Here is a 14,789-nt window from a genome sequence, read left to right on the forward strand (position 1 = left end):
ATGTGCCTGGCACATCACACATGCAATAAGTAAGATACAAGCTTCCACTCATGCACGGCTACAATTGTTAAGCCAGTTCCTCAGAAATAGAACCAAAGAGATGGATTGTATCATTTCGAATGGGTGAGATCAATTCGCAGCTAATATGGACGGCCCTCTTCGGACATTTGGGCGGCACGAGGACATATCCTCTTACTGTGCATCAGTTGTCCTATTAGTTGGCTTATTTATTTATTTGTTGCGCTCATGTTAACTACATCAATGAATCCGCCTTTCTCTTATGAATACGCCGTATGATGCCCAACTTTATGCAAGTCCTGTATCGTACTGTACAATCTACACCAGATTGACTGGAGTCAATATCTAGTGAGCAATCAAAGAAAGAATCTGATCAAAAGAACCATGCAGTTGTCAATATTTAATTACAGATGATGTTTCTCACAGCAGCGCATTCATCTCACGCCGGTTCTTGGGCCTCCGACGTTCGTCCTGGCCCGCGTCCTCGTCAAGCTGAAGGGCAATTCTCCAATCACCGAGTGTCATCTACAACGCAGCGAGGGCAACGGCAGCAGCAGCCACACCGCCGACAGCCCATCCAGCGCAACCGGTAATCTGAGGCATCCCACCCGTGGATGCAGATGTCTGGACGGATGTCTCGGCGGCCTTAGAATCGGTCCCAGTGGTGCCAGTCCCAGCAGTGCCAGTAGGTGTGCTGGTTGGCGCAGAGGTGACACCTGGTCCGGTCGTGGCAGGGGGGCTCGAACCATCAGTGCTTGTGGCAGCACCATTGTAAATGGAGGATATATCGTGGACAACAGTTGCGGGGCCCCAAAGCGTCTCGGCATTTTTGCCAGTAAGGGTCATTGTCGTCTCAGTCTTGTCGGTATCGCTCTCGAAATTCAAAGTGCCAGGTCCACTGTAACGAACTGTGCAAACAGCCCGAGTCGTGCCTGCGAGCGCGCACTGTTGGGTGAGGGTGCTGTCAAGGAGTCTTGTCAGTACAACCAACTAGTCAGTGTTATGTATGTTTGAACTCTTACAGATCCTCCATAGTAGACTCCATCTGCACTGAGCTGGGCCCAATGGTATACTTCAGCGGCTCCAAGAATAGGCAGTTCTCCCCGGTGGTCGGCACCGATTTGATGGGGCAGCCCAGAAGATACGTGGTTGCGGCTGCATCCTATTGTCTCTAATTAGATGGTCCGATCGTCAAGAATAGTATCCAACTTACAGAGCCAACGGGATAAACAACGAATTCACCACCGGCGTCCCCAGCGCCAAACAGCTCGACTGTCTCGGCCGAGGCGACGACCGCAGAGGCGGCAGCAAGTAGAAGTACGGAGGCACGCATGATGGTGGTAGTAGTCAGTGGTATTAGACAGAGTAATGAGTGAATGAATAGCAGAGCAATGTTGATACAAGATGAAGAATTCGCAAAGTGTACGGAACGAGTGTGACTTTTTGGGGAAAAAAAGGGAAGAGGCAACAACCCGGGGGGACGGGTCGTATTATACTGGTCAAGGGGAAGAGATAGGCCTGGACCTTACACTAGTTAAGGATAACAAACCTTGCATCTCATCTCTTTTCGTATAAGGCGTGCTTAGTCATGTAACCTTATCAGAAACGACAAATTGGTCGTCGTATTCGACCCTTTTGTGGGTTATTATAATTTCACAGAGGGAGGTTATGTGGTTTTTTAAAGTTGTAACTGCGGTTTCTATAGAATTCATGTTTTACCCTTTTTGTCCATACTTGTCAGGGTGCTGATCCCTCGGTCTTTGACATGGCGGCCAGGCAAGATCAAGTCTAAATTTATGCAACCCCACATGGACCGTGCAGGTTATGTACCCCTTAAACACCCAATTAGCGTAACGCGTCTCAGCGCGACAATTATATTCCGCGTTTCCCTACGTGGACCAAGCCACAGTGGTCGTGGCTACTGCTCAAGGTCGATATTACCTGATATACAAATACAAACGCCAGGCTGGTAACTTACTGGTTCTGACATGTTGGATTAATTACTCGGCTACAATGAGTTCGAATAAGCGCAGTCGCCCATTGGAACAGCAGGTCAACGATTCTTCGCCAATGCCAAGCTCCGGCCGACTATCTGCGAAGAGAAGGAAGGTGGGCGGCAGTGGATCGTCGCCTTCGACGCCAAATGCCGTGGAGGCTGTGAAGAGGACATTGGGGAGAGCTCTCAAATCTGTGCGCCTGAAGGAGAATGAGCCGGTTGACGATGACTCGAACCGGGAACAGTCCCCAACGAAGCAGCTTCTGGAAGATGAAGCTGCCGTCGAATCGATGAGCCCCAAACCTACAAACGAAGCTGCAGCAGAGGATATACCGGTATCCGAGCCAGGAAACCGCTCTGCAGGACGCCAGGCGCGAAAACCGAGGCGCTATTCGACAGAGGTGGCTGAAAGGCCGGTGCTGGAACCGAAGAGCATCTTGACACCCAGCAAGAGAGGACGGGGCAGGCCACGAAAGAGCGTCGCTTTTGAACAGACGACACCAGCGGAGGGCGAGGTGGATCTAGGATTTAAAGATATCCCCATAGACCAGCCGCTTCCAGTGGAGACACCGACACAGCGAAAGAGAAGCACATCTCCGAAAAATAGCGACCCCCAAGAGCAACCCCAAGAGCTCTTACAACCCGAGGAAGCCGACACCGCAGAAGCACCACAAGAAGTTATACCACAAAAACGAGGGAGAGGGAGACCGCGAAAAATCCATGACCCCATAGAGCTCTCCCAGCCCGAAATTGTCGTCACCGCAGACGGAGCAGAAGAAGCTGTACCGCCGAAGAGAGGGAGAGGGAGACCTCGAAAAATCCACGATCCCAACGAGCCCTCACAACGTGAGAAATACACCAAATCGCCCAAAATACCAATTATTGTGGAGCCAGATGACGAGGAGGAGACAGACGAGGAAGTTTGTGCTATATGTGAGAATGGAGACTCTGAAGCCCCGAATGAGATTATGTTCTGCGATAGTTGCGATCTAGCTGTGCACCAAGAATGCTACAACATTATCACGGTTCCTGAAGGCGAATGGTTATGCAGCGACTGCCAACCAGAAGATCCAGAAATAGAGACGGCCGATGTTCACGAAGCGGTTCCAGAAATAGATGCCGAATCTATTTTTGAGATTGGCGGATCAGAGCCACCAGCAATACCAGGGCTGAAAGACCATCTAATGGCTATGCAAAGGCTTTTGTTAGACAAATTAACTGGGCGAAAGAGGCTGAAGCTGCATGATCTCGATGACGAGTTCCAAAAAGTATACCAGGTTGTTGAGCAGACAGTCACGTCAGGAGAGGGGAATTCTATGCTCGTCATAGGGGCGAGAGGTTCTGGAAAGACAACTGTAAGTATCCCTTGTTTGTTGATAGCAACATACTAATGCGCTCTAGCTTGTCGAAACAGTTATATCAGATCTCTCAATTGAGCATCGACAGAACTTCCACGTCGTTAGGCTTAATGGGTTCACGCACACAGATGACAAACTAGCGTTGCGGGACATCTGGAGGCAGCTGGGCCGCGAGATGGAAGTCGAAGAGGACCTAACTGCTAAGACCAACAATTACGCCGATACATTAACTTCGTTGCTAGCTTTATTATCGCATCCCACTGAGCTGTCGGAAGATAGCGCAAACCATATGGCAAAGTCGGTTGTTTTCATCCTGGACGAGTTCGATCTCTTTGCATCGCATCCGCGCCAGACTTTACTCTACAATCTGTTTGACATTGCCCAGGCGAGGAAAGCGCCCATAGCTGTCTTGGGCGTAACAACGAAAATCGACGTCGTGGAGACCCTCGAAAAGAGAGTTAAAAGTCGATTCAGCCACCGATACGTGCATCTGCCACTGCCGCGAAGCCTTGCAGCATTCTGGGAGATATGTAAGGAAGGACTTCAAGTGGATATGGACGAACTCGTTGATGGGGGATTTGATCCCGGATTGCCTGGACAGGAGGAGTTCCTCGAGTACTGGGACTCGATGATTAACGTAGGTTACCTGTCCACTGGTGACTCTGTTTAGGTTCTAACGTCCCTTCTAGTCTCTATATAACGATGATGCACCGTACAAAGCTCATCTACAAAGAATATTCTACCGAAGCAAATCCGTCCCCGCCTTCTTCAGCACCTGCCTCCTCCCCATCGCGAGCCTCACACCTCGCTCTCTCCCACTCACCTCGGCCTCATTCCCCGTCCAATCCACCCTCTCCCCCCCCGACTCGAAGCTCCACATCCTACAAGGGCTTTCCGACCTCGACCTCACGCTCCTCATATGCGCCGCGCGCCTCGACGTCGTCCTCGATACTGACACGTGCAACTTCGCAATGGCTTACGATGAATACACGACTCTGACAACAAGGCAAAGGATCCAGGCGAGCAGCAGTGGCATTGGGGCACTCAGCGCTAGTTATAAAGTGTGGGGCCGCGAGGTGGCTATGGGGAGCTGGGAGACGCTGGTCGACTATGAGCTGCTTGTTCCGGCTAGCATGGGAGCAGGGCCGATGGGTGGCCTTGGGGGAGGGGGTGTTGGGAGGGAAGGCAAGATGTGGAAGGTGGATGTTGGGTTGGAAGAGATCGCTGGCAGTGTGGGCGGGCTTACAAGTGTCATGACGAAGTGGTGTAAGGAGATTTGAGCATGTGCTTTGTCTTGAATGGCTGTACTACCGGCATGATGATATAATGACAAGATATAGACGGTGAAGATAGAGTGCTATACTTCGTACGCATCGGCATGAATGTAATACAAACCTTAATGCCTGGTAATTTGTTTGACACAGTGCCGCCGACGCTAACAGCTGCCAAATATAAATTCTTCAACAGGGTCACTCAGGAACAACAATTGGGAAGTGAGCGGTACTGTAACCGCGCAACACAAACAATAATACAAAAATATCAATAGCCGCCCAACATGTCTCTCATCTGTATCCACAATCCCGTATCTTCACCACCTAAGCGCCCCAAACCGGCGTCAACAAGACACAAAAGCTTCACTCTCGCCTGTAGACAAGTAGCGCGTCAGCGTGACAGGGACCCTGAAACGAAGCTTCTTCGCTTGGCGCCAAACACGCTACCCCGCAGAACGAACCACAGCCGCTCATTTGCTTAGAACAACGGCGTTTTGTTTCAACCGCGGCGTTACCTCGCACCTAAAATACTGAAGGATGAATTCGGACCTCTGCAGATACGAGGTCGCCAGCTGTCATAAAGGCGATGATGGGACGGTAAGTTTCAAGGTAGGTGCCCGCTTTCTTTCGACTTGTGTTGTTTCGTCTGTTTCTCTTATTTCTATTTCATCGTCATCATTGTGTTTTGGATTGCTCGGACGGGTTCCATAGAGACTTTTTTGAAACTTCACGATGAGGGTCAGCTTTCGTGCTTGCGGGCTAGTCCTGCTCACCGTCGCTGCAGATGTTACAAGTGCGATCAAGGTCGATGTCCACGATATTGGTATGTAGCCAGCCGTCCCATCTGCGATCACCCGCTAACTTACGCAACAGCATCCATCAAGGCGGCAGCCAGCAAGGTGGCATACGGCCTGGCGAAGTTCTACACAGGCAACGTCACCAACACCCCCGAGACCATCGGCATTCTAGGGCGTCCGTACTACTGGTGGGAAGGCGGCGCAATGTGGGGAGCCTTCCTCGACTACTACCGCCTGACCGGCGACTCCTCGTACAACGACATCGCCTACCAAGCCCTCGTCAGTCAAGTCGGGCCTAACCATGATTACATGGTGCCCATGTACTACAAAGAGGAAGGCAACGACGACCAAGCCTTCTGGGGCTTCGCCACCATGTCCGCCGCCGAGCAAGACTGGCGTGCCCCTCCCAGCCCCATCCCCAGCTGGCTGCAACTAACCATCAACCTCTGGAACACCCAAGCCGCACGCTGGGACACCCTGCACTGCGGCGGCGGTCTGCGCTGGCAGATCTTCGAGTACAACAACGGATACACCTACAAGAACACCGTTTCCAACGGAGCCTTCTTCCAGCTCTCCGCCCGTCTCGCACGCTACACCGGTAACGCAACCTACGCGGAGTGGGCCGGCAAAGTATGGGACTGGACGCGCGAAAGCGGTCTCATAGATGACCACTTCAACGTCTACGACGGCGCGGGCATCGAATCAAACTGCTACGACATAAACCGCATGCAATTCTCCTACTCCCCCGGCATCTACCTCTACGGCGCCGCCACCATGTACAACGCCACATCCGGGAGCTCGCTCTGGCGCGAACGCACCCAGGGGCTCTTGGTGCGCACAAACGAGTGGTTCTTCACCCCCTTCCCCAACGCTACGGATATCATGTGGGAAGTCCCCTGCGAGGGAATCCAGACATGCAACTATGACATGCTATCCTTCAAAGCCTACCTCTCGCGCTTCATGTGGGCGACCTCCAAAATTGCACCCTTCACCGCCCCCGCCATCGGGCGCGTCCTGCGCGCCTCGGCCGCCGGCGCCGCACTAGCATGCGATGGCTCGGAAACGGGAGAGCTGTGTGGACAGAAGTGGTATACGGGGACGAGTGATGATATCTTCGGACCCGGGCAGCAGATGGCGGCGCTGGAGGTGCTGCAGGGATTGTTGACGCCGTACGCCGAAGCGCCGTTGACGGCGAAAGGGGGGAAGTTGGTAAGCTCCGCGTCGCCGAGTAAGGCGGTTGTAGGCGGGGAGGCGGTGGTGGTGGGGGATGTGCCGCCGGCGGGGGCGGTGGAGGTGCCGGTTGTGAGCGCGACGGGGGGGGTGGAGAGGAGGGGGGTGGGTTGGGGGGTGGTGTGGGTGGGTGTTGGTGCTGGGGTGGTGGCGGCGCTGTGTTTGTAGGGAGTTGTTGGGGGGGGGTTGACGTGAAGTGAAGGAAGACCCATAGGGCATTTGGGCTGGCGTTGACGTGATGGCTGGTATAGCGGCGTTGGTTTGGGATGATTATAGATGGACGTATATAGTAGCATAAATGAATTGTATATACGAGCTCACTTACCTGTAACGGGACTCACCACATAACCCGATTCTTCCATATCGTTTGATCTGCAGTGCCCATCATCCCGATTCTTCCATATCATTGATCTGCTGTTGCCCAGCACCTCGATTCTTCCATATCATTAAAGCAACGTTGCCATCACCCCAGTTGTCAGAACGATCAACGATCAACCACCACAACCGCACTACTCACCATCCCTCAACCATCTATCCTCAACCATCTATCCCCAACCATCACTCCACGACCATCACTCCAGACCATCATCATCAACATCTCCCACCGCCCCAACCGGCCCGCTCACCGCCCAAATACTCACCTCATCCTCCCCCGACCCGCCGATCCAAGCACACCCACCGCCCCGCTAACGCCAAGCTCCTAGCCGCGCCGTCAGTGGTGCGAGGTCTGACGTCGATCCTGACGTCCGTCAACACCGCCAACACTGTCAACACTTCCACACTGTCAACCATACTTCCCCTTCCACAGTTCCCCTTCTTTCAACCATAGTTAATAGATAGTTGCCCTTTTCTTTAACCATAGTTCCCTCTCTTCAACCACAGTTTCCCCTCCTCAACACACCCCCCCTCTCTCACCCCATCCCCCGCGCATCACCCCATCCAGTCCCCTCCCTCACATCACCACGCGTCCCTTCCCTCCTGCGCGCCCTCTCATCCCACGCTTAGCGTGTGGTAACGTAAAAACACCCCCTAGCTTAGGTGCTACGAATGTTTGTCTTAGCACTCTTGGTCACCACACCATACCGCAGTACTCTCGCTCGGTAGTGAATATCCCATCACACACACCGCATACGGTACCCATCTGCGCGCGTGGCCCCGCCCGCGCGCACACAGGGTCTCAGAACCTTATCACCCGCGGCATGCGGCGGCGTCCTGGGGTGCGTGAGGGCGGGAGGGGTGATAAAACCTATTAATGCTGATAGTGCAGTATCGGTGCATGAGTGGACTGGCGGTTTGATAAGTTTATCTGGTTTATCACCGAAGAAAGGGCGGGGAAGAAGAGGAGGAGGAGGTGGTCGAGTTCTTCCGGAGGGGAGGGCTTATCAGTTAGTTGTCTATCCAGATTATGCGGTGGTAGTGGTTGGTATATCTCCTCTCCCGAGCGTGAGACAACGGAGGAGTGAGAATCCTTCACCGTCGGGATGGCTTATCATATGTACCCTCCCCTCCAACTTGTTCGAAGTAAAGTTTCCCTTTCTCCCATATATCCTATCCCATCACACACGCATCCCGCATCCTATTTCATCCTATCTCCCACCCCCCTTCCCCCGCATCCCAAAACCCCCACGCCCCTCCATCCCTCCGCCCCCAACACCCCAGGATTCCCCTCCATCACCAACCATCAGGATCCCAGTAAAGCAGTCCGTCCCAGTAAAGCCGTCTCAACCCGCCCGGTGGACAGGATTTATGCAAATTCCCATCCCCAGCGCATCCCTGGTATACGAGTTTATCTCAACTCCCCTGCACAGCGCTGCCAACCCGTGCAACCAACCCCCCACGTTGAAACCCTACATACCTACCACAGGTCTCAGGTGGAACACACGCACACGCGCGCACGCACGAATAAACATAACTCAGACACGCACAACATAGGGCACGCCATATCCCACCATCCCATCACGCATCAGTAATCACCCCGCATCCCTACCCCTCCCTCCCACCCTATGCCGCCTTCCCGTGCGCGGTGTGCGGTGTGTTTACCAACACCAGGTGCTGGGTGCCGGGGGGAAGGCAGAAGGTGACATCGATCTATATCCTCGCAGCTAGACACGCACGCACGCACTTACAGGTCCCAAGACGTGCACGCAAGGGTGAACAAAGATATTGTACTGTAGATGCACGCACGCGCACGCACGGCTTAAGAGGTGGTATATGTGAGGAGATTCGAATGTGAAAATTAGGTGCGAAGAAGCGAGCGGGCGGGCGCCTCACCTGTGCCGTGCCGTGCGTGAGTGGGCGTGCAACGCTGTGCTGGGCGTGGGCGGGCGTGAGGGGGCGTGCATTTCTCAGCCTGGCGACTATACTGCACAGCACAGCATTGCACTGCACTGTTGGCGCCCCAACGCCCTATCTAATGCACGGTAGCAGTTTTGTTGGCCTAGACAGCGAAATATGACAGATCCAACTAATACTTGGGTCAAATATACCACAAGGCTACCCCATCTATTGGCACCGCGGCGGGAGCGGGCTGTGCGCCTAACCTTCGTACGCACGTATGTATGTACGGGGTATGTACGGGGTAAGAAGATGACATCCCCGCGTTATGAGATGTGATAACATTTGCACACCTGCCGTGCTCCCCCCCCATCCTACAGCCTCACCCACCCACCCATACCACCCAAACGCCATCCGCAACTCCCCGCCGTTCTCCCCGTCTCCCAGTCCAGCCGCTGTTACCCATCCCCCTCTCCTCTCCGCCCAGTTCTCCCATCCGCCCCTTCTCCTCCCTCCCATCCTCCCGGTCCTACCTCCCCGCCGCGCCGCGCTGCCTAGCCTACAACAAGCAAAGAGAGTGTTGGGAGGGGGGTTACCAACGGCACTGGTATAGGAGGGGTCGCGGCACTCACCTCTCCCCCCCTCCCCCCCACACCCCACACTGTAGATCCGACGATCACATCCCCTTACCTAACACTTCTAAGATGGGTGATCGGTGGGCCGGTGTCGGTGGAGATGAGGTCACGCGCCGCGAAAACAAGAAGAAAGATTTTTCTTCAGTGAGGGGGATAGTGAGAAGGAAGAAGAAGTTGGGGGCGGGAGAGGAGGGGAGGGGGGGAACAGAAGAGGGGGGTGAGAGGAAGAGGGGAAGGTGGGAGGTGGGAGGTGAAAAGAAAAAAATTATGGTCACGAAGAGGGGGGAAATGAGGTAGGTGGTGATTAAAGTGTCTATAATTCCGATTCTTGCTCCCAATACTACAGTCTCCCTCCCATCCTCCGTCCCCGCACTCCTCCTCCTCCTTCACCAGATAAAAAACCCAAACAGAAAGTCGTAAAAAAACACAAAGGAGCAGTGGTAACAATTCCCATTCCAAGTCTATAGTTTATCCCCTTCCCTCGCTTCCTTCTCCTGTCTTCCCCATCCCAGAAAATAGAAAAGAAGCAGCAATCATAAGAAAGTATCATGCTTTTTTAAAGGGAATCTCATCATCCAGAAAAGTAGAAAAATGCCCCTCCATCATCGAAGAAAGGCCGTTAAAAGAAAAAGTGGCGTTGTGAATTATTTTTTGTGGTTTGTTGTGTTGTGGTGTGGAGAAGAGTTTGTTTGTTGTGGTTGGTTGGTTGGTTTGCGTGGAGTGAAGAGTTGAGGATGTTTGTTTGTCTGCGTGCGTGTGTGCAATGATTTGATGGGAAGGTTCGTCGAGTAGGATGCGTGCGTGTCATCGTTCGTTGTTTCTTGCCCACTCTTTCAATCGTTGAGAAGACAGCGTTCTCGCCCATCCCATCTCCCCTCCCATCCCCACCATCGCAAACAGGACACAGCAAAAGAAGTATTAAAATCGAATCGTAAAAGTTGTTGTAATAGTAAAGTGTAGAGTTCATCCCAATCCCATAACCCATCCATGCCCCCCATCATCAATAAAACAAGATACCAAAGGTAAAAAACTCCACTTGAGGTAATCGCGCAGAAAAAAGCAAACAAGTCTATAATTGTCCAATCCCAATAGCCCCATCCCATTCCCATCTGATCACATCAATCAATCCAGTCAGTCAATCCCCATCACATCACTAACTCATATCCTCTCCAAATCCCCCGCCACCGACCCAGCCGTCGAGCTCTGCCCACTCGTACTAAACCCGCCCTCCACACTCAGCAGATCCTGCACCGCAACCTTCGGCACCTGCGGCACCGGCAACTTGCGCTGCGCCCCGTCCGCCCTGGACATGATATCGCTGATCGTCATCCCCTGTCTCGGTCCCTGCGGCGCCACGGTGCTCGGATTCCCGTACTGCTGATCCAGCTTCTGCGGCTCCATCGGCGCCAACGCCGGCGCGTGCTGGAGACTCAAGTTCCTGATCCCGGGGAGGTCGTAGCCGCTCCCGTACGGCGCGATGTACGGCCTCAGACGCGGCGAGTGTGCCGGCGTCGCGAGCGGAGTGTGGTCGGGCGTGGGGGAGAGGGAGTCGTGCGAGAATGTTGGGGAGGAGGGTGCGGTGGATTGGGGAGAGTTGGGACGGCTGCGCTTGGCGTGGCGGTGCGCGTAGTGCTCGTCATCGTTCTCGTACGAGTGCGAGCGCGACATGGCGTATGCGGAGAGCGAGGGCAGGTGGTTGCGGCTGCTGTGGCTGCTGTGGCTGTAGTAGGGGTGATGTCTCGAGCTGCTGCCGTGTTGGGGGAGGTGAGTGGCGGGCATGCTCTCACGCTCGACTTGGGTGGCGGCGGTGGCGAGCATGTTGATGTCGAGCGAGTGCTGCTGGCCGTTGTTGGGACTCGAGCCGTTGCTACGACCGTACGGGTTGAGATTCGACGGAGGTGCAGTGGCGTATGTTGCGTACGAGTGAGGTGGTGAGACGTTTGGTGATCCGATGGCCGATGCGGGTGCTGAGCGAGAGAAGCTCTGGCTTGGTGGTGGCATCATGTTGGTCATGTCCTGCTGCTGTCCGTTCTGCATGTTCGGGTTGACGTTCTGCTGTCCCTTGTTGCTTCTCCTCGAGTTGGGGTTGTTGTGGATTCTCGAGTGGCGGGTGAGCTCATCCGATCGGCTGAAGCGCTTGGTGCAGCCCTGGAACTGGCAAGCGTGAGGCTTCTCACCGGTGTGGGTGCGGATGTGTCTGGTCTGGTGCTCGAGGCGGTGGAAAGCCTTATCGCACAGGGGACACTTGTAAGGACGTGGCAGGTCGGCTCTCTCCTCGCCGCCTTGCTGCCCAGATCCCATGTTGGGCATCATACTCACGGCTGCCATTTCTGCCTCTTGCTGTTTCTGCTGCTGCGACAGGAAAGCCAATTTTTGCCTCGCAGCCTCTTGCTGTTCCTCGAGGGTAGATTGCGGGTTCAATAGATTTGAAAAATCTACTGCAGACGAGGCTCGTTGCATGTGATCGCCGCCGCAACGTAGTCGAAAGTCTTGGTTGAGGCGACAATGAGGTAATCTCGAAACAAGTCGAGATGAAGGTGGTGCTAACGAGCTAAAGTGCGAATAAAGGTGTATAAGTCGACTTTTACGCTTCAGATAGAAGCAGTGAGGATGTTAACGAGAGTAAGAATCGACGTTGTTGTCGATAATTGATCGTTGGGTTGAATTGTTGTTGGGTTGTTGTAAAAGGCGGGAAGTGATAAAATTTGGGTGTATGTTGGGTGGTGTTCGGTTGAAGATCGCGGAGAAGGTCGAGTAGTCGTAGTATTGTAGTAGAATAGACGGGGGGGAACGAGAACGTTTGTGGGCGGACGTGGGGATGATATTATAAAAAATGTCCGGGGTGGGGGGGGGAAAGAAGTGAGTGGAGGGGGGGGGTATGGTGGTGAAATAGTGGAGTGGATATCTTGGGGGGTGAGGGTGAGGGTGAGGGGGGGTGTGGTGTTGAAGTGGAGGTGGAGGGGGGGGCGTTCTTGGGGGTGTGGGTTGGTTGTGTGGGTGTGGTTTGTAGTGGTTGTGTAGTGGTGGTGTGTGTGGTTGTATGGTGTGTGATGTTCCTTTGCGCGCCAAGTAGCAATTTTTTGTGAATTGCGAATTGTGAATTGTGGCGTTAATTGGATCGGGATAAGACGTATCTCTCCTACTCCTGGTCCTGCTCCTGCTCACTGCTCCTGTCTCTTTCTTGCCTTGTCTTGTCTCTTCTTTTGCTTGTTCGGCTCCTTTAAATTGTGACGGAATGGTTCAGGGCGGACTCCGTATACTTGTAGATTCCGTTTCGTTGTCAGACACTCTTCCCCGGAAAAAGTGAGTTGGTGGTACGTGGGGTGTTTCTGGTGGTGACAAAATGAGGCTTTCCCTTCTCGGCCTATTTTTCTCTTCTTTCTCTTGGCTTCTCTTTCTGGATTGATTTTCCTTCTTTTTCTCTTGGTAGAGCCACTGACCGGGAGTTGGTTCAGCGATGATGTGGCTATGATGATGTGGTCCGGCGTGCTTTTTAGGCTGGGCGCCGAGGGAAGATTTGTAAGGGAGCAGGAATCGTAATGTGGGGAAAGAATCAACGCCGAGTCGTGCGAGTAGTGAGTGAGTGAGGGAAGAGTAGTGCCGTGATTGCCAGTCCGGAAGAGCTAGAAATCTGGAGTACGGAGTAATGTACCGAGGGCGAAGGGGGGATCGGATGTCTTATACGGTAGTGTAGCGTTGTGTTTTTTATGTCTTTGGTTGTGTTCGGTGTTCCTTTTTGCTTTTAGAGTACTGTACAGTTTATACTACTACTACTATACTAACTATACTAACTATACTATAATGTACTGTACTGTACTATATAACATGCAAGCACGATCCAAAGCACGATATTTCTCCAGAATTACGTAGAGAGGTAGAGAGGTAGAGACGTCGGGACATAGATACGTAAATATACCACGACGTTCCTCCCTTTCACACTACGACTCCACAAGACAAGACAGGAGCCACCTAGGAGCCACCTAGGAGCCACCTAGGGGCCACCTTCTCCGTATAGTAGTGTAGTTATAGTACCAAGAGTACAAAGTACGTACAGCATAGGGCAGCATAGGACGATGGCACCAACGGCGAATTACCAGATTATACTATGTACATTATCTACATACTATACAACTACAAAGTATTTTTCACAAGCCATGCACCAGATCGACGGGCTAGAGCAGTAGTTAGCTCACGGTTAAGTTTGGGGGAAGGGAGATCAAGGAGAATATGGAACATGGGGATATACGGCTATGGCTAAGGGTATGGGATATTCATGGGGGATATTCATATGGGGACAGGGACATGGGCTTGCATAGATAATAGAGTACTTACATATAGTAGTAGTTTAGTTGTTATTAGTACGTACATCATAACACATACGGTAACCTCGTTACGAATGTATGGCCAGATGGCATGGCATTGAGGATAGATAGAAGTGGAGCGGACAAGATCAAACAAGAGCTGGGCAGGGCAGGGCATCATCATAACATGGGGCATGGGGCATGGGGCATGGGGCATGGGGCATGGGGCATGGGGCATGGACATGAACATTGACACCGATTAACTCACTCTCAAACCGGCAAAAATGAGTGAATTGTAGAGGCAGGTAAGTCAAGTAAAAAGTAAGTAAAAAAGTAAGTATCTAAATGCCACTACCTATCGCACTATCCCACTGTAACGGAGATTCCCAGTAGCAGCCAGCAGTGTAGATAGGATAAAAAGGGCAGATGTAGTAAAAAAGAAGAGGGAAGAATCAACAACGAAAGGGTACGTACCCTCTCCTCTCCCTGCCGAATCCGGGGCAAGGCAAAAATCAGAGCAAAAAACCCTCTCTTACTCCAATCCAATTGACCGAACCGGAGCTAAGCAAAAATCCTAAAAATGGGAATTGGGGAAAAGAGAAAAACTATTTTTTTACCCTTTTTTTTTCAATAAATTCAACCGATAAAATCAACCTAGCCCCATCGACACACTAAACCTGATGAGGTTAAAATTCGCCTCCCTTCCTCCCCAGATTGCCGCATCTCCCTTCCCCTCCGATTACCCATTTTTAGCATGGGGGAGGACTCGCTACTGCGTAACCGTAACTGTGCGTAATGGCAACAACAACGATCGATGGCGTGCTTTCCCGCTGCCGCCGTTCCATCCGCGAAAGAAGGGAGATGGACAGTCAGTCAAACCTTGGCCAAACTCTACTACGAAAGGGTTAC

The 14,789-nt window shown here is 52.7% G+C and overlaps 4 protein-coding genes across 4 annotated transcripts; 2 read left to right on the forward strand and 2 right to left on the reverse strand.

Annotated features, from left to right (window-relative positions):
• Positions 1-79: 79 nt before the first annotated feature.
• Positions 80-1,456, reverse strand: VE01_07478 (uncharacterized protein). The gene is made up of 3 exons (XM_018276913.2): positions 1,232-1,456; positions 1,041-1,180; positions 80-979 (listed from the first exon to the last, which is right to left on the reverse strand). The coding sequence occupies exons 1-3, from the start codon at positions 1,349-1,351 to the stop codon at positions 544-546; spliced, it is 696 nt and encodes a 231-aa protein (XP_018128706.1). The 5' UTR covers positions 1,352-1,456; the 3' UTR covers positions 80-543.
• Positions 1,457-1,708: 252 nt separating this feature from the next.
• On the forward strand, positions 1,709-4,940 carry VE01_07479 (uncharacterized protein). The gene is made up of 3 exons (XM_018276914.2): positions 1,709-3,369; positions 3,416-4,009; positions 4,062-4,940. The coding sequence occupies exons 1-3, from the start codon at positions 2,032-2,034 to the stop codon at positions 4,650-4,652; spliced, it is 2,523 nt and encodes an 840-aa protein (XP_018128705.1). The 5' UTR covers positions 1,709-2,031; the 3' UTR covers positions 4,653-4,940.
• A 253-nt stretch (positions 4,941-5,193) lies between these two features.
• On the forward strand, positions 5,194-7,023 carry DCW1_3 (hydrolase 76 protein). The gene is made up of 2 exons (XM_018276915.2): positions 5,194-5,466; positions 5,517-7,023. Exons 1-2 carry the CDS (start codon positions 5,376-5,378, stop codon positions 6,836-6,838), a joined length of 1,413 nt encoding a protein of 470 aa, XP_018128638.1. The 5' UTR covers positions 5,194-5,375; the 3' UTR covers positions 6,839-7,023.
• A 2,865-nt stretch (positions 7,024-9,888) lies between these two features.
• VE01_07481 (uncharacterized protein) lies at positions 9,889-12,443 on the reverse strand. Its single transcript, XM_018276916.2, has one exon. The coding sequence runs from the start codon at positions 12,037-12,039 to the stop codon at positions 10,738-10,740; it is 1,302 nt and encodes a 433-aa protein (XP_018128639.1). The 5' UTR covers positions 12,040-12,443; the 3' UTR covers positions 9,889-10,737.
• Between the last annotated feature and the right edge of the window lie 2,346 nt (positions 12,444-14,789).

Source organism: Pseudogymnoascus verrucosus (genome assembly GCF_001662655.1).
Source record: "Pseudogymnoascus verrucosus strain UAMH 10579 unplaced genomic scaffold scaffold_34, whole genome shotgun sequence".
NCBI lineage: Eukaryota > Fungi > Ascomycota > Leotiomycetes > Thelebolales > Thelebolaceae > Pseudogymnoascus > Pseudogymnoascus verrucosus.